This window comes from Ictidomys tridecemlineatus, chromosome 2 (assembly GCF_052094955.1).
Source record: "Ictidomys tridecemlineatus isolate mIctTri1 chromosome 2, mIctTri1.hap1, whole genome shotgun sequence".
Taxonomy (NCBI): domain Eukaryota; kingdom Metazoa; phylum Chordata; class Mammalia; order Rodentia; family Sciuridae; genus Ictidomys; species Ictidomys tridecemlineatus.
This window is the reverse complement of record NC_135478.1, coordinates 74,069,754-74,094,489: the sequence shown is the minus strand read 5'-3', so window position 1 is coordinate 74,094,489 and position 24,736 is coordinate 74,069,754. Positions and strand designations below refer to the sequence as shown.

At 37.4% G+C, this 24,736-nt stretch overlaps 1 protein-coding gene across 6 annotated transcripts in view; it reads left to right on the top strand.

Moving 5' to 3' along the window:
* Positions 1–24,736, top strand: part of Specc1l (sperm antigen with calponin homology and coiled-coil domains 1 like) — a 144,585-nt gene that overhangs the window by 66,471 nt on the left and 53,378 nt on the right. For all 6 annotated transcript variants that reach the window (XM_005334446.5, XM_021732631.3, XM_021732632.3 and 3 more), the window contains 3 exons: positions 4,240–4,403; positions 14,803–14,894; positions 18,880–18,970. In XM_005334446.5, coding sequence (XP_005334503.1) covers positions 4,240–4,403; positions 14,803–14,894; positions 18,880–18,970 — 347 coding nt within the window. The remainder of the gene's footprint in view (positions 1–4,239; positions 4,404–14,802; positions 14,895–18,879; positions 18,971–24,736) is intronic.

Below are 24,736 nucleotides of genomic sequence, written 5' to 3'. Positions count from 1 at the left end.
TCAGTGTTGTTGTCTATGTTGATCAATTATCAGTGACTCTGGAGAAAACCATAGTTGTGTCAACTTAGGGTACAATATAATTCTTCTTTTCCCTAGTCCCATGATCTGGCCCTGTTATTTTTCTTCAGACTATAGTCTTGTGACTAGATAGACTAGGTTCCTGACAAGTTCTGCCTCTTAACTAGCTATGATCTTGATCAGCCACCTTAACTCTGCTTAGCCTTAGTTTTTTTTATCTTTAAAATGGTGGCAATATTCTGCTTTGCAGTATTGATGTAATGAGTAAATGAGATAATGCCTGCAAAGTGCTCAGGGCAATGAGCTACAGCCTCTTCAGCTAGTATTTTTGGAAACCCAAGTAAAGAATGCAAAGTAACTTTCTATCACTCACTCGAGGAATTTTCACTTGTTCTTTTCTGTAACTGCATGAATGTCCATAGTAATGTTGTTTTTCCTCCATGCAACAAACGTGGATCATTGGAAACCTATAAAAATTATTGGATGAGGTAGCATCTGTGATGTGCTCTGAGCTCTGCAGTAAGATTCCACCTGAGTGGGGGGATAGTAATTTTGTATGTGAGATTATTGTTTAAAATTTATTACTTATTTTGAATGATTTTTATAGGAAAATAATTTTTTAAAAACAGCATATTTTTGGAAATCTATGTTATTTTATTATTACCTAGCCCTAGTGTATCGCCCAAAGACAAGTATTTTTAAGAATCTTTCACTGGCTTAAACAGTTTGAAATGAAGCATCGGATATGGTTTCTCCACTGGTATAAAACTTGTATTGCATTGCTTTTTTTCCTTCCATATGCTGTTAAAGGAACAGCATTATCAGAAATGCCTCATTCAAAGTTATCCTGAGTGACTGCAGATGATGATGATGATGATGATGATGATTTTGACAATGGTGAGGTTCAAACCCAGGTCCTTAACTATGTTAGGCAAGTGCTCTACCAATGATCTACAGCCCCAGCCCTGAAATTCTGCTTTTAAAGGATCATTCTTTTTTTTTTTCCCCCTTCTTCCCCTTGGTACCAGGGATTGCCCCACACCCATCCCCCACACTCATTTATTTATTTTGAGACATGATCTTGCTAAGGTGTTGAGGCTGGCTTTGAACTTGGGATCTCCCAAGTCACTGAGATTACAGGTGTGCACCACAGCACCTGGCCTTAAAGGATCACTCTCTTGGTTCCCCAAAGCTCATCATATTTATGACATATATGCAATGTATATTGTTCAATAAGTACCTCCTGAAAGAGGCATATTATAGAGCAGGAGTTCTCAGAGTGAGTGTAGACTCCTAAGACCCTGAATACATTTTCATTAAGTATCGTTTTCATAATAATACTACTAACAGGTTGTTGACCTTTTTCACTGTGCTGACTTTTACACTGATAATGAAAAGCAGACATAAACTTGATAAATCAAGGCCTTGGCACCAAATTGTCATTGAACTTGTCAGCATCATACTGACATTTAAAAAGGAAAAAAAAAAAAAAAGGAAAAAAGCCCTAAACAAAGCACAATGCAGGTTTAACTTCAAGTTGTCCTTCCTGAAGGAGTAAATTTTTAATTTTCCTTGAGTTACCCTAGTTTTAACCTGTGTAACAAGATGGGAAGTATCAATAAAACACTTCTACTTTATCTGTGTGTACCCAAGTATGAGATTGCCTTGAGGAGAGCATTATATGGTCATTTTAGTTTAAACTACTTTCTTTCCTTAATGTAGCACCATTTTTTTAAAGAGAGAGGAGAGAGAGAGAGAGAGAGAGAGAGAGAGAGAGAGAGAGAGAGAGAGAGAATTTTAATATTTATTTTTACGGTGGACACAACATCTTAGTATGTGGTGCTAAGGATCGAACCCTGGCCGCATGCATGCCAGGTGAGTGCGCTACTGCTTGAGCCACATCCCCAGCCCAATGTAGCACCATTTTTACTTGAGGTTGACTAACAGAAAAACTATAGGTATTCAGATTTTGATATTTGATGGGTGTTTCCTTTAAAGGAAAACAACTGACCGTATTTGTTGCCACTGATACATACAGGCTTCAAATGAGTGTTAAGGGGCTGGGGTTGTGGCTCAGCGGTAGAGTGTTTGCCTCACATGTGTGTGGCCCTGGATTCGATCCTTAGCACCACATAAAAAATAAATAAAGATACTGTGTGTTCATCTACAACTAAAAGAACATTTTAAAAAAAACAAAAACAAATGAGTGTTAAGGTCTTGGGAAAATTTTGTTTGCCATTGTAAATATGGTGGCTTCCCATATTTAAAGAGTTTTTTGTTTGTTCGTTTGTTTTGAGTAAGATCATTGATGATATTGTATAAAGGCAAGCATTGGGAGAATCTTTATAATACAATGTGCCAGTATTTTCCTTATGTCATATGTATTGTTTTAGGATCACGGATGGGTAAAAAGATTCTTTCAAAGAACATGATAGACCAGTGGGTCATAATGGACAAAACTGGAAAATTTCATATGTTTAAAATTCCACATTGAACTCTGTGTGTGTGTGTGTTGTATTTCTAGGTATCAGTCCTAGGGCTTCCTTCATGCTAGGCAAATGCTCTAACATTGAGTTACACCCACATTTCACAGTCAACTTTTAAGTAACTATCAATTGTTGCATTTTAGTTTAGTATCAAAGAATAACCACAGTTATCTAAAAAGGGTTTTTAAATATTCTTCTCTTTTTAAACCACATTATCTGTTAAAGATCTTCATTTTTTTCTTTTTTTTTTTAAAGAGAGAGAGAGAATTTTTAATATTTATTTTTTAGTTTTCGACGGACACAACATCTTTGTTTTATGTTTGTTGTATGTGGTGCTGGGGATCGAACCCGGGCCGCACACATGCCAGGCGAGCACGCTACTGCTTGAGCCACATCCCTAGCCCCCTTCATTTTTTTCATATCTCAATAGATTGAATATGGAAGAAATGAAAATCTAGCTATCTTCTAAGCTAGATATTAGATATTTAAAATATAAAACATAGCTACTCTTATTAATTATTTTGTCTTTAGAAATATAGTTATTTTTCATTAAGATTTTTGTATCATGTTAATTAGTCCAGGGTTTACTTTTATGTTTACTTTGTGTGACTGGAGAGACAGTCTTGTGAAGTTGCCCAAGTTGGCCTTGAGGTCCTCCTGCCTCAGCCTCCTGAGTAGCTGGGATTATGAGTGTATACCACACATTTGGCTTAGATTAATTATGTATTTTATATGCTTTCTATTTTAATTGATTTAATGGAAGTAACTTACATAAACAAAAGATTTTGGGGGTCCTCAATTATTTTTAGGAGCGGAAAGGGGTTCTCAGGCCAAAAAATTATTATCATTTTTATGGATTATTGAAGCTTCTAATCATGATAAGTAGCTACACATATACCTCTGGTACATCTTGAGGCAAAAACAAAACAAAACAAAACAAAACAAAAAACCCAAACTTCCAGAGATCCAGATGACCAACACAGACAATTTTCCAAAAAACTGATTTGATTTTTGTCCCTATTAGTGTGCTTGATAGTTTTATGACATGTGCAAATTCTGCAATTGCAATCTCATTCCAGATGAAAATGTGTGTTAGTCAGCTCAGTGAATTAAGAGGACCAGAAATGAAATAGCATTGATTTTTCTGATGTCTCAGAAATACATCACACTAGAGGACTCAGGTTACTAATATGGGCCTGGGCTTTTTTTTTTTTCTTCCCCTTCTGTAGAAATTCTATTTGTAGGTCTGTTCTGTTCTTTCAGAACATGGGCTTTGGTTTTATTTCTTTGCAATTTCATGTTCAAGCACAGCATTTTAAGCTAGAGCCAGCCTAAATTATCTACATGTGCTGGCAAATTCCCAGACTTCTGAGAAGGGCCAGGCATTCCTAGCAGCAGAGAACCAGATTCCTAGATCTGAGTCAGGCTGTGGCTAGTCTGCCTTCCATTTTACTGCTAATTGATTACTGATGCCCTCACCTGACACTTACTTACATGAAAATGGAATTTGATGGTAATTTAACTTGCTTAGGATAACTTGATATGAAAATTTTAATATCATTTCCGGGCATTTGTCAAGCAAATGAGAATATTAGACCAGATAATCTACTTTGCTTAACCGATACAGTTGAAACAAAACAAAACTAATGTCTTTTAATGCTTTCAGTTGGGAGAGGGAAAAATGTGTATTTTCTCATACATATGTGCAAATGCTGTATTTCCATATTATTTTTAGGCAAGAGGAGGAGCGAGGCCGGGTATACAACTACATGAATGCTGTTGAAAGAGATTTGGCAGCCTTAAGGCAGGGGATGGGACTGAGTAGAAGATCCTCAACTTCCTCAGAGCCAACTCCTACAGTAAAAACCCTTATCAAGTCCTTTGACAGTGCATCTCAAGGTAATTAATTTCATATTTATTGTGCCAGGGGCAGAGGTTCTATTTACTTATCCAGTGTTCTCTGGTGTTATTTGATATTCTTTACCATTCTACTCTCAGTCTAATCAAATTTCAAGTAGTATCAATGAGTTAATATAAGGTGACTTTTCATAGGGAGTTTGGAGTCTTTTACTTTAGAAATCTTGGTATCCAACTCATCCCTTATTTATGCAAAGATGTATGTCTTTTTTCCCAAGGTGGACCACATGTTCCTGTGACTCAATTATCCTCTTAATGCCTAAAATGTCCAGATGCCTTATGCTAGCTGTTTCCCTTCCTTTGATTTCTTGTTGTATATCCAAATGCTCACTTGACATTGGCACTTGGATGTCTCCTAAAATTTTTTTTCCAGTTTTTGATAGAGCTTTATGTTTATTTATTTATGTTACATATAAATATATATGTTATATATATTTATTTATATGTTGTGCTGAGAATTGAACCCAGTGCCTCACACATGCTAGGTAAGCGCTCTGCCACTGAGCCACAACCCCAGCCCTTCTCCAGATATTTGTATGTTCAGAATTAAACCTTTGCTCCATGAAATAGCAGCACCATTCCACCCAGTTTTTGAACAAGTATCTGGGAATCTTCCTTAAATTCTTCTTTCCCACCCCCACATCTAATCCAGTCTTAGCAGGTCTCCTTTTGGGTGGCAGGGTAGGGTGGGGTTGGCAATACTGAGGATTGAACTCAGGGTCTCATATATTTTAGGCAAGTGCTCATCATTAGCTATATCCCCAGTTTTTTAAAAAATATTTTTTTAATTGTTGATAGACCTTTATTATTTTTTTTAATTTATTTTTTAGTTGTAGTTGGACACAGTACCTTTATTTCACTTATTTATTTTTATGTGATGCTGAGGTCTCACACATTGAAGGCAAGCGCTCTACCGCTGAGCCACAACCCCAGCCCCCTAGACCTTTATTTTTTAAATTTATTTATATGTGGTGCTGAGAATTGAACCCAGCACCTCACACATGCCAAGCCACAGCTGCAGCTCCCCAGTTATTTTTTTTTTAAACGGGGTGTCTGTTAAGTTGCCTAGGTTAACCTCAAACTTGCAATCCTCCAGCCTTGTAATTCTGGGATTACAAGCATGTGCCACTACACCTTAGCAAGTCTTGATCCAGCCTCCAACATGGGACTCCACTTTTACTTAGTGTGCTTTTCTTCATTTCTAGTGGCACAATCTTTAGTTCAAATGACCATCAATTACTAATTTTAGTGATCATAATTTCCCATTCTATTTCATGGTAGTTTTTTTTTTTTCCTACCTAAAATTGTGTAATTTCCTTGTTATAGTTGGAATGAAGTTAAGATCTCAAAATGCCTGCAAGGGTCCACCTCTACCCATTTCTTCCCTCAAATGGGCTATCCACAATAGCCAAGAGATCTGAAACAACCCAAGTGCTTCCCCTACCCTTATACCCCAACCATACCACAGTTAAGATTCAGAAACAAGTTGGGTTCTTTTAATAAGTATGAGATGGATCTTGAAGTACTAATGTTAAAATATATCTGCGATTCTTTTTTTTTTTTTAATTTTTTATTTTTTTATTGGTTGTTCACAACATTACAAAGCTCTTTTTTTTATTTATTTATTTTTATTTTATTTTATTTTATTTATTTTTTTATCGGTTGTTCACAACATTACAAAGCTCTTGACATATCATATTTCATACATTAGATTGAAGTGGGTTATGAACTCCCAATTTTACCCCAAATGCAGATTGCAGAATCACATAGGTTACACATCCACAATTTTACATAATGCCCAATTAGTAACTGTTGTATTCTGCTACCTTTCCTATCCCCTACTATCCCCCCCCCTCCCCTCCCATCTTCTCTCTCTACCCCATCTACTGTAATTCATTACTCTCCTTGTTTATTTTCCCATTCCCCTCACAACCTCTTATATGTAATTTTGTATAGCAATGAGAGTCTCCCTTCATTTCCATGCAATTTCCCTTTTCTCTCCCTTTCCCTTCCATCTCATGACTCTGTTAAATGTTAGTCTTTTCTTCCTGCTCTTCCTCCTTGCTCTGTTCATAGTTGCTCTCATTATATCAAAGAAGACATTTGGTATTTGTTTTTTAGGGATTGACTAGCTTCACTAAGCATAATCTGCTCTAGTGCCATCCATTTCCTTGCAAATTCTATGATTTTGTCATTTTTTATTGCTGCATAGTACTCCATTGTGTATAGATGCCACATTTTTTTTATCCATTCATCAATTGAAGGGCATCTGGGTTGGTTCCAGTCTAGCTATTGTGAATTGTGCTGCTATGAACATCGATATGACAGCATCCCTGTAGCATGCTCTTTTAAGGTCTTCAGGGAATAGTCTGAGAAGGGCAATAGCAGGGTCAAATGGTGGTTCCATTCCCAGCTTTCCCAGGAATCTCCAAACTGCTTTCCAAATTGGCCGCACCAATTTGCAGTCCCACCAGCAATGTACAAGAGTACCCTTTTCTCCACATCCTCACCAGCACTTGTTGTTGTTTGACTTCATAGTGGCTGCCAATCTTACTGGAGTGAGATGGTATCTTAGGGTGGTTTTGATTTGCATTTCTCTGACTGCTAGAAATGGTGAGCATTTTTTCATGTACTTGTTGATTGATTGTATGTCCTCCTCTGAGAAGTGTCTGTTCAGATCCTTGGCCCATTTGTTGATTGGGTTATTTGTTATCTTATTGTCTAATTTTTTGAGTTCTTTGTATACTCTGGATATTAGGGCTCTATCTGAAGTGTGAGGAGTAAAAATTTGTTCCCAGGATGTAGGCTCCCTATTTACCTCTCTTATTGTTTCTCTTGCTGAGAAAAAACTTTTTAGTTTAAGTAAGTCCCATTTGTTGATTCTTTTTATTAACTCTTGTGCTATGGGTGTCCTATTAAGGAATTTGGAGCCCGACCCCACAATATGTATATCGGAGCCAACTTTTTCTTCTATCAGACGCAGAGTCTCTGATTTGATATCAAGCTCCTTGATCCATTTAGAGTTAACTTTTGTGCATGGCGAGAGGAAGGGATTCAGTTTCATTTTTTTGCATATGGATTTCCAGTTTTCCCAACACCATTTGTTGAAGATGCTATCCTTCCTCCATTGCATGCTTTTAGCCCCTTTATCAAATATAAGATAGTTGTAACTTTGTGGATTAGTCTCTGTGTCCTCTATTTTATACCATTGGTCCACTCGCCTGTTTTGGTACCAGTACCATGCTGTTTTTGTCACTATTGCTCTGTAATATAGTTTGAAATCTGGTATCGCTATACCGCCTGATTCACACTTCCTGCTTAAAATTGCTTTTGCTATTCTGGGTCTTTTATTTTTCCATATGAATTTCATGATTGCTTTATCTATTTCTACAAGAAATGCCATTGGGATTTTGATTGGCATTGCATTAAACCTATAGAGAACTTTTGGTAATATCGCCATTTTGATAATGTTAGTTCTGCCTATCCATGAACAGGGTATATTTTTCCATCTTCTAAGATCTTCTTCTACTTCTCTTTTTAGGGTTCTGTAGTTTTCATTGTATAAATCTCTCACATCTTTTGTTAGGTTGATTCCCAAGTATTTTATTTTTTTGGAGGATATTGTGAATGGAGTGTTTTTCCTCATTTCCGTTTCAGAAGTTTTGTCGCTGATATACAGAAATGCCTTTGATTTATGCGTGTTGATTTTATATCCTGCCACTTTGCTGAATTCATTTATTAGTTCTAGTAATTTCTTTGTAGACCCTTTTGGGTCTTCTAAGTATAGAATCATGTCATCTGCAAATAGTGATAATTTAAGTTCTTCTTTTCCTATTTTTATGCCTTTAATTTCTTTCGTCTGTCTAATTGCTCTGGCCAGTGTTTCGAGAACTATATTGAATAGAAGTGGTGATAGAGGGCATCCCTGTCTTGTTCCAGATTTTAGAGGGAATGCCTTCAACTTTTGTCCATTCAGAATGATGCTAGCCTGAGGCTTAGCATAGATAGCTTTTACAATGTCAAGGTATGTTCCTGTTATCCCTAGTTTTTCAAGTGTTTTGAACATAAAGGGATGCTGTACTTTGTCAAATGCTTTCTCTGCGTCTATTGAGATGATCATATGGTTCTTATCTTTAAGTCTATTGATGTGGTGAATAGCATTTATTGATTTCCGTATATTGAACCAGCCTTGCATACCAGGGATGAATCCTACTTGATCATGGTGCACAATTTTTTTGATGTGTTTTTGTATTCGATTCGCCAGAATTTTATTGACAATTTTTGCATCTAGGTTCATTAGAGATATTGGTCTGTAGTTTTCTTTCTTTGAGGTCTCTTTGTCTGGTTTCGGAATCAGGGTGATGTTGGCCTCATAGAATGAATTTGGAAGAGCTCCCTCTTTTTCTATTTCCTGAAATAACTTGAAAAGTATTGGTATTAATTCTTCTTTAAAGGTTTTGTAAAACTCCGCTGTATACCCATCTGGTCCTGGGCTTTTCTTGGTTGGTAGTCTTTTGATGGCTTCTTCAATTTCATCCATTGATATTGGTCTGTTCAAATTGTGTGTATCCTCCTGACTCAGTCTGGGCAAATCATATGACTTAAGAAATTTATCGATGTCTTCACTATCTTCTATTTTATTGGAATATAGGTTTTCAAAATAACTTCTAATTGTCTTCTGTATTTCTGTAGCATCTGTTGTGATATTGCCTTTTTCATCCCGTATGTTAGTAATTTGAGTTCTCTCTCTTCTTCTCTTTGTTAGCATGGCTAAAGGTCTGTCGATCTTATTTATTTTTTCAAAGAACTAACTTTTAGTTTTGTTAATTTTTTCAATAGTTTCTTTTGTTTCAATTTCATTAATTTCTGCTTGATTTTAATTATTTCTTGCCTTCTGCTACATTTGCTGTTGTTTTTCTCTTCCTTTTCTAGGGCTTTGAGATGAAGTGTGAGCTCATTTATTTGTTGGTTTTTTCTTTTTTTGAGGAATGACCACCAGGCGATGAATTTTCCTCTTAAAACTGCTTTCATTGTGTCCCATAGATTCCGATATGTTGTGTCTGTATTTTCATTTATCTCTAAGAATTTTTTGATTTCCTCCTTTATGTCTTCTGTAACCCATTGATCATTCAGTAACATATTGTTCATTTTCCATGTGATGTAGGATTTTTCCTTCCTTCTTTTATCATTGATTTCCAGTTTCATGCCATTATGATCAGATAAAATGCATGGTATTATCTCCACCCCTTTATATTTACTGAGGGTTGCCCTGTGGCATAATATATGGTCTATTTTTGAGAAGGATCCATGTGCTGCTGAGAAAAAAGTATATCCATTTGATGATGGTTGATATATTCTATATATGTCAGTTAAGTCTAGGTTATTGATTGTGGTATTGAGTTCTATAGTTTCCTTATTCAACTTTTGTTTGGAGGATCTGTCCAATGGTGAGAGAGGTGTGTTGAAGTCACCCATAATTATTGTGTTGTGGTCTATTTGATTCTTGAACTTGAGGAGAATTTGTTTTATGAATGTCGCAGCACCATTATTTGGTGCATAAATATTGATAATTGTTATGTCTTGTTGGTGAATGGTTCCTTTTAACAGTATATAATGTCCTTCTTTATCCCTTTTGATTAACTTAGTCTTGAAGTCGATTTTATTCGATATGAGGATGGCCACCCCTGCTTGCTTACGAGGACCGTGTGCGTGGTATATTTTTTCCCATCCTTTCACCTTCAGCCTGTGTATGTCTTTTCCAATCAGATGTGTCTCCTGGAGGCAGCATATTGTTGGATTTGTTTTTTTAATCCATGATATCAGCCTATGTCGCTTTATTGGAGAGTTTAAGCCATTAACATTCAGAGTTACTATTGATATATGGTTTGTACTTCCATCCATGTTTGATTATTTATCCTTTTTTTAAAAAAAAAATTTAGTTTGTTCTCCATGATTATTTTTCCCCTCACCCTCTGTCTTTACCGAGGCACTTCCCTCTGATGGTTTTGGTTATTGTTTTTCATTTCTTTCTCGTGTAGTGTTTTGCTCAAAATGCTTTGCAATGCTGGTTTTCTGGCTGCAAATTCTTTTAACTTTTGTTTATCATGAAAGATTTTTATTTCGTTGTCATACCTGAAGCTTAATTTTGCTGGATACAGAATTCTTGGTTGGCATCCATTGTCTTTCAGTGTTTGAAATACATTGTTCCATGACCTTCTTGCTTTCAGTGTCTGTGATGAAAAATCCGTTGTTAACCTTATTGGTTTACCCCTGAATGTAATCTGTCTCCTTTCTCTTGTAGCTTTTAATATTTTCTCTTTGTTCTGTATATTGGATATCTTCATAACAATGTGTCTTGGCGTTGGTCTACTGTGATTTTGTGTGCTCGGTGTCCTGTATGCATCTTCAATTTGTATATCTGTTTCCTTTTTTATTTCTGGAAAGTTTTCTGTAATTATTTCATTCAGCAGGTTACTCATTCCCTTGGTTTGAATCTCTGTACCTTCTTCTATCCCGATGACTCGTAAGTTTGGCTTTTTTATGTTATCCCATAACTCTTGGATGTTTTTCTCGTGATTTTTTACCAGCCTTTCTGAGTTGGCTAGACTCTTTTCAAGATGAAATATTTTGTCTTCATTATCTGACGTTCTGGCTTCTACTTGCTCCACTCTGTTAGTGATACTCTCAATTGAGTTTTTAATTTGGTGTATAGTTTCCTTCATTTCTAAGATTATGGTTTGATTCTTTTTTATAATCTCTATCTCCTGATAAAGGTGCTTAACTTCTTCTTTTATCTGTTTGTGTAATACATTCTCAATGTGTTCTTTCGCTGCTTGAATTTGCTGTTTTGTATCCTCTTTAAGGTTCCATTCCATCTGTCTAAGGTGTTCTTTGAGTTCTTTATATGACCATTTTTCTGATGACTCTAGGTCCTCCTGAATATTTAGGCTGTCCTGCATTGTTTGTACTTCTTTTCTTCCTTGCTTTTTGAAGCTGCTCATGTTACTTCTTGTTCTGTTTGACTGCTGAGTTACTGTTTACTCCTATAAATTTATTTGATGCTTGGGAGGAAAGGTATTAGAAGGGAAGGGAAAAAGTCACTAAAGAGAATGAGAGTAAGCAGGTAGAATTCAAGGAAGGGGGGATAAGATAATTGAAAAGAAATGAAAAGACAAAAGAAGAAAAAAAAATAGGAAATAAAAAAAGAAAAAAAATTTTAAATAATAAAAAAAATTAAAATTAAAATTGGAAGAAAAAAAATTAAAAAAAACAAGAAAGAAAAATGAAAATGAAAGAAAACCCCAAATCAAAATTAAAAAAAAAAACTAATAAATGCAGTCTTAGAGTTTGATTAACTTCTCTTCCGGTAGGTGGCGCTGTGACCACCAGGCCAAGTTTCTCCTATCAATACGCGGAAACCAATCACTGTGCAGCAACTCCTCCTCCCAGACTGGGCGAGTCTCCAATCCTGGGTGCCTAGGGCGTCCTCTTGTGTCTAGTCACTTCCCCACTTTTCCTCTAGCCAGGCCCCTCTCACGGGTGCCGCTCACCACAATACTGGGTACACGCCAGGTCTGCTGCTCCCGGGAGCCCTGTTGTCATGAATGACTGGGCACACTGTTCCAGTTTGCCATTCCCTCAGACCCTAAGTTTGTAGAGCTTGGGGCTGAGAATCCTCAGCGAATTTTACTGCCCCTCCGGTAGCCACACCCCCGGTAGCTGGTGCAAGAGACCTCAGCTGTCAGCACTGGTGGGAGCGGTAGTCCCATGCCGCGGGTCCCGCGCCACCTCTAATTCCCTCGGTCTGGCTACCGTGCTCACAGGAGAGCTGAGATTGGCCCTTAAGGTTTCCCCGATGTGTGGAGAGGGAAGGCTAGGGAATTACACACCTATAGCCGCAGGTTTCAATGAAGTTATCTCCTCCGCCGCAGTCTGATGACGTCAGTTGTCTGCCATGGTGGTATCTCTTGCAAATGGCGAGTTTGTTTCCCTTTGCCGGGTGAGCAATGCAACGGGTGGGTCCTTACTGTCTCTCCCAAGCCCCGTTTCAAACCTGTGGCCACTACCTATGAAGGCTCGGTTGGCATTTACCTCCGTAGGATCAGAAGGGCTGACCGGTTGTTTTAGCCAGATGGATTAGTGCTGAGTCACAGCTGTTTTTCTGCGGGAAGCAGGCGAACGGGAGCTTGAATTCAGCCGATCCAGGTTCAGTGTGTGTTCTGAGAGGCCCAAACAGCTCGCCCCAGATCCACGTCAGTTCAGCATTGCCTAGTGATCCTGAGCAAACAGAATTAGGCTGTTTACGACTCCCTATGCCTGCACAGCTGAAGAGGTCAGAGACTTGATCTCTCCGCGCCCGCCGCCATGTTAAGTCTCTATCTGCGATTCTTTATAACAAGTTGCAGACCAGTGTGTTATTTTTTTTGGAACGACACTTTTATTTATATTTGATATTGAGGTTGAACCCAGGGCCTTGCACATGATAGGCGAGCACTCCACCGCTGAGTCACAACCCCAGCCCCATGTTATTTTGTTTTTTTAAAGCATAGATGGTTATATGTATTTGTATTTAAAGTAAAGAAAGAGGTCTTCAGAACAGCTATTAGTATCTACCTCTGATTAATATAATGGAGTAAAATGAAGAGAACTTTTAAAAAATACATTATTTTAAAATAAAATGATAATGGCATGTATACTAAATTATGCAACTATTCACAATATCAACACAAAAAGACTTTTTTTTTTTTTTGTATTGAAGATTGAACTCAGGAGCACTTAACTACTGAGGCACATCCCCAGCCCTTTTTTGTATTTTATTTAGAGACAGGGTCTCACTGAGTTTCTTAGGGCCTTGTTAAATTGCTGAGGCTGGCTTTGAACTCACAATCTTCCTGCCTCAGCCTCCTGAGCCACTGGGATTATAGGTGTGTGCCACTGTGCCTGGCTAACAAAACAGACTTCAATGCAAAAAAAAAAAAAAAGACATATATGCTCTTATACTGATCTTTAACAAATATTTTATAATAAAACTAATCTAAATAGCCCAGCATTTGTACTCCTAGTTATAAAAGAATTGAAAGTAAGTATTTAGACAAATACTTGTATATAAATGTTCACAGCAGTGCTAACCACAATAGCCAAGAGAGCGAAACAACCCAAGTGTTCATGACTTGAATGAATAGATAAACAAAATGTGATTTTTTCATACAATGGAGTATTAGACAACTCTAAGAAGGAATGAAGTACTGTTACATTCTACAATATAGATATATCTTTACAACATTGTGCTAAAGTGAAAAAGCCAGATACAACAGGCCACATATTGTAAGATTACATTTACATGAAATATGCAGAATAGGTCAGTTTGTAGAGATAAGCAGATTGGGGCTGCTTATCTCTACAAGAGTGAAAGGGTAGAAGGGGAGTAACTACTTAATAAGTAGTTACTTTTGAGGTGATGAAATATTTTGGAACTAGGTAGAGGTGATGGTTGTACAATATTGTGAATGTGCTAAAAGTTACTGAATTGTACATTTAAAAATGGTTAAATTCATGTTGTGTGAATTTTGTCTCAGTTAAAAAAAGAACACCTGCATGCTTTACTTAGTGTGCTTTTCTCCATTTCTAGTGATATGCCTGGGTTCAATTTGCATTTCTCATTTTGAATTTAATGCAGTTTCAAATGGAAAACCAATTTTATGCAGACTTTATCAGAATTTGTGCTAAGTCCAAGTGTCTAGAAATTAATTAATGAATGAATTAGAAAAAATAAGCTGCTGTGAGTAGCTAAGAGTGGAAGATTATGTAAACAAATAATCATACATCTTTGTGTTAAATGCAAATCAGAAAATACACGTGAAGTGGAGTGATAAGTTCTGTAGGAGGAAGTGATGCAGGATGAATAGAAGTTCTTCATCCATTTGTTTAATGTGCAGTTGGTGAATGTCCATTACATTCCAGGCCTCTTATCTGAAGCATTTTACAGATAATATCCTCTTTGGTTTTATTTTCTTTTATTTGCAATGCTGAGCATTGAACCCAGAGCCTTATATATGCTAGGTAAGCACATCAGCCTCTCGTGGGTTTGTTTTTGTACTTGGATTTCATTGGTAAATGGAATACTTTGGCCACTTAATATAATTAAACAGCAAAAATAAAATTATTGGCCTAGGGAAGCAAACAATTCACTGGTGGTAAAAGCACCTGTCTCCTGAGAGACTGTTGTGAGTGTTCAGCATAGGTCAGGCATCAGCTAAGACTGTTTCCAGTGGAATTTGAGAGCTTTGGTTAATCTGGTGAATCCTTAAATGGGGACTAGTTAAGAAAGCTTCTGTGGCACTGTGATTTCTGTTATTTACTTGTTTATTTGTTGTTTTTGTAGTACCAAACCCTGCTGCAGCTGCAATTCCTCGAACACCTCTGAGTCCGAGTCCTATGAAAACCCCTCCTGCAGCAGCTGTATCCCCTATGCAGGTAAGTGCCTGGGACCAGAAAGCTAAATCCTTTTCTTCAGAGTCATACACACATGTGTCAGGTGGGCATATGACTGCTCAGAAGGATGTATTTGGGGTCTGTTTTCTAAACACCATGAACATCCTTGAGTAAGATAAATTATGTATATATGTGAATTATGTTATTCTTCTGGGAAACTAAGATGTCTCTTTGAGCATGCAGTTGGCATGTGTAAGCCTGTGCTGCAGGAAAAAAATCACTTAAAGACCTAGTGACTTAAAATGGTAGTTTACTATTTTTCACATTTTTCTGAGTTGATGAGGCAGTTCTTTCCTGGCTGTACCTGGGCTTACTCCTGCAGATTCACTGAGCCAGAGTGTGGGTTGGACTCAGGAGGGCACTGGACTGCTGTCTCCACGTGATCTTTCTTCTCAGGCCCATTCGGCAATATGATTCTCTCCAGCTCCAGGAAGGTAAAAGTGGAAGTTGGCAAAAAGCCTCCGAAGACCTTGGCATGAAGCTTGGACAGTACCACTTCTAGCCTGTTCTTTTGGTCCAAACAGATCACAGGGCCAACTCGGATTCAGAGTGAGAAGGGTCTGTGCCAGGCATGAGTTCAGAGAAGTATGATTCATTGAAGACCAGTGTATCACAGTGTAGCACAAGGACATTGCTGATCCATTATAAGCAAGTTTTAGAAGTTGCTCTTTCTTGCCATTGTGGAAAAACAGACCAGAAACAGGGGCAGGTGAATGTTCTCTATGAAGAGACCCTCTCATTGTGCTCTTTATCTGTTCACTTTCAGAAAGTGGCTGAGGTGGAGTATTTCCACATAGGTGAGAGCAGCCAAAGAAAAAATTGCCTTAAATCTGTTATCCTGTGATACGGGGTAGTTTTGGCCACATCTGTTCCCTAAAATAATAGGGCTTGGAAGCTTTTTTCTTTTTGAGATGAGACTTTAGTGCTGTGTTAACAATTGGCCGTGGGTTTTATGAGTGGACTTTTAATTTTAATTTTTTTAAAAAATTTTTGTAAAGTTTAGGCATTTTTGTAAAGTTTAGGCATTTGTGATGTTGCAAATCAGTGGCTTTGCATTTGCATGTTTGTACAAGATGTCCTAATGTAAAAGGAATCTAAGGGGAATTCCATATTTCACCTGCAGATTTAATATGCTCCACAAATCAAACTTGTTTTAAAAGCCTGAAGAAATAAGTAAAAGCAAAGTAAAGGTGGCAAATATAGTAAAATAAGATGAAGTTTCTCAAAATAGTTTTTGTTAGTTGAAGTTCAATGTCCAAGGCATCATTCTCTAAATTTTTTTAAAATAAGAGGTAAAAACTCTGATTTTTGTAGCTTATAAAAAGCTAATAATTACAAGCTACACCCAGAAGCTTTTTTTAGTTCATGATTAGTTAGCACAGTGCATCTCAAACCTAACTGTATATAAAAACCACATGAAGAGTTTTAAACACACAGATTCCCAGGCTTTAGTTAGTGAACCAGAAATCTCTGGGGTAATGAAGCCGAAGATTGGGATTTTTAGTTTTTCAAAACTCCCTGGTAGAGTACTACTTCTGGCTATGAGGGACTAACAAAAGCTATTAGCACATAAAACTAGAAAGTAGGACAAAATATAGGAAGTAGTTACTTTCAAACATTGTATAAAAAGCACTAAGGATTATGATCCCTGGAAAAAAAAGATGAAAAACAAGGAAAGTCCTACTATGGCTCACATTCTTTTCATGTAAGTAATTTCTAGATAGTTGGTGGTGTGGGGAAGATGAACTGATGAGAAACGGAAAAGGGTATCCAATTGAATCTGAGGAGAGATAAATCAATGATCAAGGAGAATGAGACTGCTAGAATTTTCCTGGGAGGAGGGAGCTAATGCAGCAAGGGCTCAGAAATCTGCATAGGCATCCTTCTGAGTTTTTGCCTGAATGCTGTACCACTTAACTATACCCCCAGCCCTTGTATTATCTATATGCTAGCAAAAACAATTGAAAACTGAAATATTTAGCAGTAAATTTAATGAAATATGTACAAGACCCTCCAGTGAAAACTGTAAAATATTGCTGAGAGAAATTAAAGAATTAACAAATGTATTGCGTTTATGATTGGAAAACTCAATATCATTAATGTCTTATATTCTTCAAATTGGTCTATAGATTGAGTCAATCTCAATTAAAATCTTAGCATTTTTTGGTACAAATTGACAAGATTTAAACAAATCACATGGAAATCAAAGGGCCTTGCATGTGCAAAGCATGAGGGAAGGGACAAATTTGGAGGAATTGCACTACCTGACTTCAACACTTACTCTGTAGTTATTCGATCAATACAGTGTGATACTGTCATTGTGCAGTAAAGACATTAGATCAGAGATTAGTAGAGTCCAGAAGTAGATTAGTTGATTTTCAACAAAAGTGCCAAAGTAATTTGGTGCAAGGGAAGATTCTTTTCAACAAAGGATTCTGGAACATATCCATATGGACAAAATGAAATTTATTGTAGACCAAAATATACAAACTAACTCTATTAAACTTCTAGATGAAAACATTAGAGAGAATCTTCATGACCTTTGAGAATACAAAGATTTCTTGTTTAGAACACAGAAAAGCATGAACCATGAAAGCAATTTGATAAATTAGGCATCCGAATTTAAATTGTCTGAAAGGCATTAAGAAAATGCAAAAACACAGGCTGGGGATGTGGCTCAAGTGGTAGTGTGCTAGCCTGGAATGTGTGGGTGAGCACCACATAAAAATAAAATAAACATGTTGTGCCCACCGAAAACTAAAAAATAAATATTAAAAAAAAAAAGAAAATGCAAAAACAAGTGCTGGTCTGGGGAGAGTATATTGATATTACATTTTTCTGATAAAAGATTTGTATCCGATAAGTAATGAGCAAAATTTGAAAAAACCTTTCCCAAGAGAAGATATACAAATGACCTTAATATTCACATGAAAGATGTTCAACATCATTAGTACATTTAATGGAAATTAAATCTACACTGGGAATCCCAAGCCAAATTGTTAAGAATGGCTAAAATTAAGAAGGTTAACAATATCAAATGTGGTCAAGATGTGGAAACGCTGAGTCTCTTGCACATTTCTGCTGGGAGTATGAAATGAGTAGCTTGGTAAAGAAGGTCTGGGGGAAAAGCCAATGGAATAAAACATGAGAAAAAGCACAGATAAAATATTAAATATTCTATAGGTTATATGGCTCTCTCTGGCTGCTTGTGTACACATAAATCTGGAAATGAGGAAGCCAGTGACAAAGCTGTTTGCAGTAGTGCTAAATTAAGGTAACAGGCTCTTTTGGGGCAGTTGTAGGGTTAGCAAGTGAGTGATAGAATTGATCTGTTTGGAACCAGGACATGGCTAAATTAACAAAAGTATAACACGAATGCATCTATATTTTTGTTTGGAACATACTTTTGCATTTAATGAATTGGTATATGATATTTCACAAATTCTTTTTAATCAAAATAATGAAATCATGACCAGAATAACAGTGGTTATGAGGGGTCAGTGGTGTGGGTTCAGGGAGGAAAGAGTTAGGTGTTGACTGTAAAAGAGCCACAGGAAGTATCATTGTGTGGATAGAGATGTTTTGTCTCTTGACTTTGTCAGTATTCTGGTTGTGTTAGTCTATGCATTTACAAAGTTTTACCATAAGGGAAACTGTAGGAAGAATATACAGTTTTTTCAATACTACTTCTTATAATTGCTGATAAGTCTATAATTATAATAGTTTTATTTTTTTTAAAAAAGTCTGTTGATTATATAATATGCTTCGTGTGTGTGTGTGTGTGTGTGTGTGTGTGTGTGTGTGTGTGTTATACCTTACTATAGCGGTATAGAAGGAATTATACAAATTCATAACTATTTATTTGCTCTCCAAGACATTTATTTTCTTTGTGATTTTCAGGCTACATTTGCCTAACTTTTATTATTTTTTTATTTATTCAACCTTACTGTTTATCTTATGATTTCAGAGACATTCCATAAGTGGACCAATTTCAACATCTAAGCCCCTGACATCTTTGTCAGATAAGAGACCAAACTATGGGGAAATCCCTGTTCAAGGTACATATAATATATTGCAGTATTTAATTTGTGTTTTTGGTTAATTTTTGGATTCTAATGGCTGCTTTGGCTAACTTATTTTTTTCTTTGCTCTTGATATTAGCAAATCTGGTATACATTTTTATCAGAAGTTTCCTTATTACAAGTGGGGGAAATGAGTTATTAATAGATGCAAATTTCACAATAACTTTGTTGTTACATTATAATAGGTGATGGAGAATGCACACTATTACTAGGCACTGTTTTCACAGTTCTTCATGGGATATGTATTATTGTCATTCCTATTTAATAGGCACTAAAAATGAGGCCTGAATAAGGTAAATAACTTGGTTAATGAAGAGTAGTCCTGGAAGCCTCACTCCGAGCCCATTTTCCATCTCCATGCTGCATATTGAAGCTGAGGCTTTAGAGGATTAAGTTCAGCATCTCTTTGGAGCCCGTTGGAAAGCCCGTTGCCTGTTCTCACACAGATTTTTATGGTAGAGTCCTCACTTGAACCTGTTTCCCTCCTTTTATAGTTTGAACTCCTTCTCTTATTCACACTGCTTGTTCATGTACCGAGGAAAGGTAACATCAGGGCATGGCACTTCATTTGGGGTGGGTTTGGTGCAGCTCCCAGTTGTTCACGTCACTCAGGGCCCAAGAGCTTCTCCGAACATGCTCCAGGCCAGTGATATTCATGCACCGTGAATTTTCCAGGTTGTGAAATTTAGGCTGTGTGGGTGAAACTATAAGGTATCAACAAGTGTGAATGAGAAATCAGCAGGATTGTGAAACACATTCAGTTAAAGAGCTGAGAGGACTGTCTCCTTGAGCTCCATGTAGCACCAGTGCCTAAAGAGTTGAGTTTGGTGATTGAATGGACCCCCATACCTATCAGTCTTGAGTGTTTGGATAAGCTGATTTTGCATACATTGGAAGACAGTGGAGCACAAGATGGTGCTGCTGCCCCTTTTCCTGCACAAAGTCTTGCTTTCTATCCCTGCTTATTGGCTTCTGGTTCATTTGATTAATTGTGACCTGAGCTTTTTTTTTCCTCCCCTTAAAATATCCTCTTGCTCAGGGGACAGATAGTAGAAGGTTTCAAGTCCCCTTTATCTGAACACTCTTCTTTCTTGACATACCACCTTGCAGTGGATCCTCAAAAGATTTATATTTGTGTAGCACAGAATCATTGGCCTCACCATGGCCTGGCCTTTGACCTGTTAATGCTGTACCCTCATCTGTGAATCAGAAGCAGTGATGAACACCTACCTCACAGGTTGCTTAAGTTTTTCTCCCTGTCATCAGACTTTCACCCTTATACTCCACTGATGCTGCTGATGTTGAGGTTTTCAGTGACCACTCCGTCATTACCCAGTCAGCTCTTTATCTTAATCTGCCAGCAGCATTTGGTACTGTTGAGTGCTCCCTTTTCTGGAACATTCTTTTTGGTTTCCCTGACACCACACCTTATATCTCATCCTCTCTCTCAGGCCACTCTTTCTCCATCTCCTATGCTAACTTCTCTTTTTTCCTTGAATTATAAATAGTTGCATGGCCCAGAGCTCATGTCCTAGGCTTTTATTCCTTATCTGTACACATTCTCTTTGCTATTGTCTCCTCTGTCATGGCTTTAAGTGCTACTTAAAATACTGTCATATTTATGTCTCCAGTCTGTTCTCAATTGCCTTTCTGGCTTCATTTCTTTCCCTCTTACTCACTCTGCCTAGACATATGGGCATTCTTGCTTCTGTGGGCAGTTAGGAATACTCCTAACTTAGAAACCTTCCTGGCTCTTCTCTTGCTGGGACGCTGCCTGAATGTTTTGATGTCCCTTCCAACTTGACTTCAAGGCTTCACTCAAGTTGTTCCTCCTCAGGGAGGCCCTTTGTTCCAAAGGTAAAGTTGTTAATATGTCTAGATGGCACCTTTCTTCCACATGCCTGTACCCTGCTTGTTCTCTTTATCACTTGTTCCCTTTTAACATCCACATGCTCTGTACCTTTTATTGTCTTTCATTCCACTAGATCATAGTTCTGTGTGGTAGGATTTGTCTGTTTTGATCACTGAAGTGTCCTCAACACCTGTAAAAGTCCTAGGCTTTTGATAAACAATTGTGAGATAAGTGAATGAAAGAAAAGCTAAAGCCTTATAAAGTGCTTAGCACAAAAACCCACAGTAAATATCCACTGTTTGCTTTTATTGCAATATTACGAACTTTCAATTAGTAGTACAAATGACTGAGAGTAGTGGGTCATAATAATCTACAAATAAAAGATTTTCAGCAGCTGAGTTTTACAGATTTTTGCTTGCTGCCAGCAAATAGCCCAGAGAAAGCATCCATATGAGTTGTGTCCTGGGCCTCTTCAAAAAACTATATGTATTGAAGTCAGAGGTGGAAACCAGTGGCTCAAGAGTATTCCCACTCTGCCTCAAGGAAATATGTCCTGATTTTGTTAATCAAATCAGATATATATACACAAACACACACACACTTTTTTAAATTGTAGATAAACACAATACTTTTATTTATTTTGTGTGGTGCTGAGGATCGAACCCAGTGCCTCACACATACCAGGCAAGAGCTCCACCACCAAGCCATATTTCTAACCCCTAGAATCAGCCTTTTGATCTGCAGTGAATGCCAGTAATGGTTAGAGCCAAAAGCCAGGCACACCATGGCCTCTGAGAGTATGTGTAACACTGTGCCATTGCCCTGGAGCCCTGATTCTAGCTTGGCCACAGCTGTGTGGTACTAACCTGAAAAAGCCCCCATCTGAAGGGCTTTGGATAATCCTCAGACATAAGAGAGTATCAAGTCTGGCCTCCCAGCTGGCCTCTGAGGAGGATGATGAGAAATGACTCAGGACTTTACTAACCTTGTGAGCCCAGGCTGTAGCCAGCCCTAATTGCCTTCTCTACTCTCACTGCTGTGTTCCCAGCCCATCTTGGTTGGCCACAGCAGGGTGATTTTTATGAGGGATGGTTCCAGCAGTGTTTTTCAAACTTACCTGAGCCACTTCTTAAATAATGGGATCCTAGGTTTTCTTTTACATTATAGACTCTTTAAAGAAAGGGAGGTTGGAAATCCCATTTTCATAAGCACCCAGAGTGATAAACTTGGGAAACTGGGCAAAAAAATATTACAGCCATTTAGTTATTTCTGTTACGTTGGCTTTTGTGAGTGGGGAATGAGTGTGGGGCAAAGTTATCGAAGACACACTAAATGCCTTGAAATTCTAGACTCTCATTTTATTATCTGATAATGCCATGGGGCATGGGATGTATGCTGTTTGTGTTAATGTTGGAGAATGGTCTCATTCTCCACTCCAGCTTCTTAAAATGTTTTCATGGGGCTTAGTTGGAATATTGTAAATATAGCAGGCAAGGGAATTTTTACCTGGGAAGTCGTCAATACAGTGATCTTTTATCTTAAATAGTGATTCGAGAAAGTAACCACTTACAAAACTGAAAATTGGCAAGTGATTCTTAGCCATAAAAAAGCACTGTGGTTATACATACTATGATGAGATAGTAGGATTCCGAGTTCTGTCTTGAACTGCTTTTCTTCCTTGATTGTCTTGTTTATCTTGGTGTACATTAAAAAAAAAAAAAAACATAGTCTGTAAAGTTACATAGGCTGTAACTTTCAAAGTTTCAGTGATTTCATTACTAAAATTTAAAAAGGTGCTGTCTCTTATTCCACTTACCCATTTTTTGGTGTGGGGGGGGCAGAGGTACTGGGGATTGAACTCAGGGGTACTTATTGACCACTGAGCCACATCCCCAGTCCTATTTTGTATTTTGTTTAGAGACCGGGTCTCACTGAGTAGCTTAGCGCCTCGCCATTGCTGAGGTTGGCTATGAACTCGTGATCGTCCTGACTTAGTCCCCCTCTTCCCCCCAGCCACTGGAATTACAGGCATGCACCACTGTGTTCGGCTCTGCTTAATTAGAGAATTTTGATTTTTCTGATTAAGTATTTTATGATAGTTTTTTTTTTTAATCACCATGCCTGTATGTCATTTTCAAGAAAATGTTTCAGACCAGAGAAACCTTATTATACATGGACTAATCAAATGGCTAGGGTCATAAGTGGTGTCACCTCAGTAATTTGTGAATAGTGTATGAATTAGCATTTATGACTTAAACAGAAAAGCATAGATCTGCTACTATGTAGCAGAGGTTGCTGATACAAACAGTTGAAAAGGTCTTTACTGTCCTCATTTGCACAATGATCTTATGTGGTATAGAATATTAAGCAGTAATCTCAGTTGGCTGATAGAAGTGGTTGAAGAGCCAGAGATTGCCCCAGTACCAGTGTAGTGTTATTTTTACCTCTCATCAGCTCAGATCTGTAATGATGCTTCAGTCAACTATAGACCACATGTACAACAGTAGCAGTGTCATAGAGCCCAGGAGCATAGTAGGCTATATCATCCATGTTTAGGTAAGCATATTTGTACAATAGAAGAAATTTGCCTAACAACCCACCTCTCAGTATATATCTCTGTTGTTTAAGTGATACTTAAACAAATACTCTAGGCAGTTGATTAGTCTGAGTGTTGTCATTATTTATACTGATACTAACCTCTGACTTGTGACTCTTTTTCCAGCTTTCTTTTGGTTGGTGCTTGCATGGCATATCTTTTCCCTTCCTTTTGCTTTTAACTTATCTGTTTTTATGTTTAAATTGGGTTTTTTTAATAGGTAGTTTATAGTTGGGTCTTTTTAATTTATTCTGACAATCTGTCTTAATGGTGCATTTAGACTCTTCACCTTTTAATAGAATTGTTAATATGGTTGGACTAAAATCTACCATCTTGATAAATGCTTCTATTTGACCTGTCCTATTTCTTTATTTATATCCTTTAATAACTTTTTGTTAATGGTTGCTTTAGGTTAAGGTTCATCAGCATTGGCCTTATTGACATTTTGGGCTTCACAAATCTTGGTTGTGGGAAGTTGTTTTGTACATTGTAGTATGTTTAGTAGTATCCTTGGCCTCTGTCCAATTGGGAGTAAGTACCCATTAGGATACCAGTATCATCCCCATGGTCCCAGCTGGGGCAATATCTCCATATTGCGGGGGAGGGCACAAAATTACCTTCAGCTGAGAACTGGAAAAAGAAACATGGTTTTCACAGTTTTGTCTAATTTTGGCAGAGAAACCAAATGGGGAATCCTAACTGACTTTGCATATTTTCTGCCTTTTCTATTAGACAGAAAATTACTTGAAATGCTCTAACACAGATAGTTACAGCATCTGTGCCATATTTGAGTACTTTTTAATTTTTGTATTATGTTGTGTCTTGGAGTAATGAGTTGGAAATATCCAAAATATGGCTTTTTTCCTTACTTTCTGTATTTTTACAATGTTTTATTGAAAATTGGACATCTTACATAAAAAGTAGATTGGCTTTATGTCTTAGAATAGAATTTTTTTTCCTTTTGCTAGGTCTTTTACTGTGTGAGTTTGAGGTAGTTTACTTAGGAGCTAAACTGGGTTGGAGATTTGTTGTTGCTGTGATTACCCTTGGTGTAGAATAGGCTTCCAGTTCTTCTAGTAATATTTTATGTTTAGAATGGGAACTGGGCTTCCAGAGAGATTTGTTGTTATTGTTTTGTTTTGTTTTTAATGTCTTGTCCAAATTCAGCTTTATCCTGCCCCTTGCATTGTATCCAGGGGAAAGTCTATCTGGTATTCTTGGAACTCTTTCAGCTAACAATTTCCTACTTGTTCATTCATTGGGAACATATTTCCCTTTATAACCTTGATCACAT